The 2,819-nt window shown below is 31.6% G+C and overlaps 1 protein-coding gene across 4 annotated transcripts in view; it reads left to right on the top strand.

Annotated features, from left to right (window-relative positions):
• Nucleotides 1-2,819, top strand: part of LOC106877132 (V-type proton ATPase 116 kDa subunit a 1) — a 96,253-nt gene that overhangs the window by 41,872 nt on the left and 51,562 nt on the right. For all 4 annotated transcript variants that reach the window (XM_052970606.1, XM_052970609.1, XM_052970607.1 and 1 more), the window contains one exon: nt 859-998. In XM_052970606.1, the coding sequence (XP_052826566.1) occupies nt 859-998 (140 nt within the window). The remainder of the gene's footprint in view (nt 1-858; nt 999-2,819) is intronic.

The raw sequence follows: 2,819 nt of genomic DNA, 5'->3' as shown, positions 1-2,819 counted from the left end.
AGAGAGAGAGAGAGAGAGAGAGAGAGGGGAGAGACCCAGGAAGACATGGGATAAAGTAGCAAGGACTGATCTCAGGATGTTGGACCTCACAGAGGAAATGATAATGGACCGAGATGTCTGGCGATACGAGGTTCTTGAGAAGACCCACTCACATCAGTACAACTGAGTTTAACATTGTCCAATGTGTCCTTCCTTTGTTTTTAAATTGTGGGGTTTGATTTGAGGAAACTTGTTTATTTATTTCTAGTAGATCAAGCAACCTCAAAGAAGTTTTCTCCTTGTCCTTGATTATGCTTAATATTTTTGTTATGTTTATGTACATTTAAATATTTAAATGAGTGAGTATAATACATACTGTATATCTGAATATTTTAATAAGAAGGAAGTGTATAATGCATATTGTATAGTTAAATAAAGCAGTATGATATGTATTGTATCTTTTATTTTTTACTTGTTTCAGTCATTATACTGTGGCCATGCTGGGGTACTGCCTTGAAGAATTTTTAGTGAAATGAATTGACCCCAGTACTTATTTTTTGTAAGCCTGGTACTTGTTCTAGCAGTTTCTTTTGCTGAACTGCTAAGTTACAGAGATGTAAACACGCCAACTCTGGTTGTTGAGCAGTACATGTGTTATATATCTTCAAATGAAGACGTATAACACATGTATATTTGCATATCTAATTGAAGATGTACAGTATATATTGTTTATTCTTATGTTTAAATGAAGAAGTTTAATATATATTGTATATTTAAATATTTGATTGTGTAAATGTAAAACCTATTTTATAAAATACTTCAGTTTTATTTCAAAGAATTCTATCTTCAATAATCTTTTCTTTCTCTCATCTTTTCTAGCTCCCTTTACAATTATAACATTCCCCTTTTTATTTGCTGTGATGTTCGGAGATGCTGGACATGGCTTCTTGATGACCCTCTTTGCAGTTTGGATGATTGTGAGGGAAAAAGTATTATCAACCAAAAAAGGGGATAATGAGGTAACTGTTTGTGTTTTTCAAGCTCATTGTTTTTGTTACTGTTTTCATCTAAATCCAAGTCATATTTAAAGACATTCTAGATGTGACCATTCTTTTTTATTTTTTTTCACACATACAGTATCTAAAAATACATTAACAAATTCGTCCTTCAGTTTTTAAGACTGGGTATGATTTAAAAAAAATTTGTGTGCTATTTCAAGCAGGTTGTCAGCAACATCTAAAGGCTCATTGATAATTTATATTGTTGTATGTAGGAGATCTATGTTCCCAGTAGATTTATTTATACATAGGTGTACTAATAATGTATGTTGTATATGCACATGTATATACGTTTACAGTTAACTGAAATTTGTCTGCTATTTATTAGTAGGTCAAGTAACCACATAGGAGCTCCCTTAGTAAATTATGAATGTAGATTTTTATCTCTATATATAAAAGTGAAATAGCCAAAAGTTGTATGTTTGTGTGTCTCATTTAGTAGTTATGCAGGGTTCAATGGCAGTAGACGTGCTTGGATTGCGGCGTAAATTTACAGGGACATATAAAATGAGGCGAGGAAGCGACTGGACTAGGTTAGAAATCTCCATCTCAAAAGCTGTGGTTACTAGAGCAACAAAACCCAGACTTTGACAAGTGTTTGTTGTTTCTCCCTTCCCTCCACTTTCTCTCTATAACGACATTTGACAGCTTCCACTCTCTTTCCCTCTCCACCTTCGCCGTCTCTCTGTCACTCTTTCTCCCACCGCCTCTCTCTCTCTGTACATCTGTCTGTATCTACAGAGAGAGAAAGTGTTGACAGCTGCAAAAGTTTAAATATTCCCGCCGCAGTTCTTTTGCAACGGTGACTTATTATTGCCCACTACCATTGCACAATCCTCCTGCCACAGGTCTTTTAGAACAATGAATTATTATTGTCTACCACCACCACACAATCATGATAACAGATATTATTAATCAGATATTTGTTGTATTAATTTATATATATATATATGTGTGTTATATATATATATTTATATTATGGGCATTACTATACATAAATGCCTCACGCTAGGAGGGACTCTAAAAGTCAAACTACCATAATAAACACATTTTTACTGAACGTGAGGGAATGCAATTCTTGAAGCAAGCCTCCTAAAAACAGACTTAACAGTATATCATGATTTCGTAATCAGTGCAGCATTTGCACTCTTTACTCTTAAGTACACGTATAGTCAAGATACATAAAAATAAACAAAAAAAATCAACATACCAGACGAACACTCCATGTATTCAGCATAGTACATAGAAATTGTTTATCCTTATATCTATGTAAGAGGCGGGCTTTTCGAATTGCATCTCGGTACACGTCTTTTTTCAGAATAAAATTCAGCACTGAATATATTCTGGTTAAATTTACAATTTGAATATAGGATAAAATCTTTATAAGGATTTATCAAGTCGTTAGTGTGAAAAACCTCATAAGGGAAAAATTTATTAATTATTCCCTATAAATATATTTATTTATATTAAGGGTATTACTATACATAAATGCCTTATAGGGAATAATTAATAAATTTTTCCCTTATGAGGTTTTTTCACACTAACTACTTGATAAATTCTTATAAAGATTTTATCCTATATTTAAATTGTATATATATATATAAAAATCAAAAAAAGCAACACGGATTTTCAAAAATATATATAAAATGTGTATACATATATATATTATGTATATATATAATGTGTGTATATATCTATATATATATGTGTGTATACATATGTATATATAATGTATACATATATATATATATATATATATATCATCCATCATCATCATCATCA

Source organism: Octopus bimaculoides, chromosome 9, assembly GCF_001194135.2.
Source record: "Octopus bimaculoides isolate UCB-OBI-ISO-001 chromosome 9, ASM119413v2, whole genome shotgun sequence".
Lineage (NCBI taxonomy): Eukaryota > Metazoa > Mollusca > Cephalopoda > Octopoda > Octopodidae > Octopus > Octopus bimaculoides.
The sequence above is the reverse complement of the archived record's forward strand: the minus strand, read 5'-3'. Positions and strand labels throughout refer to the sequence as shown.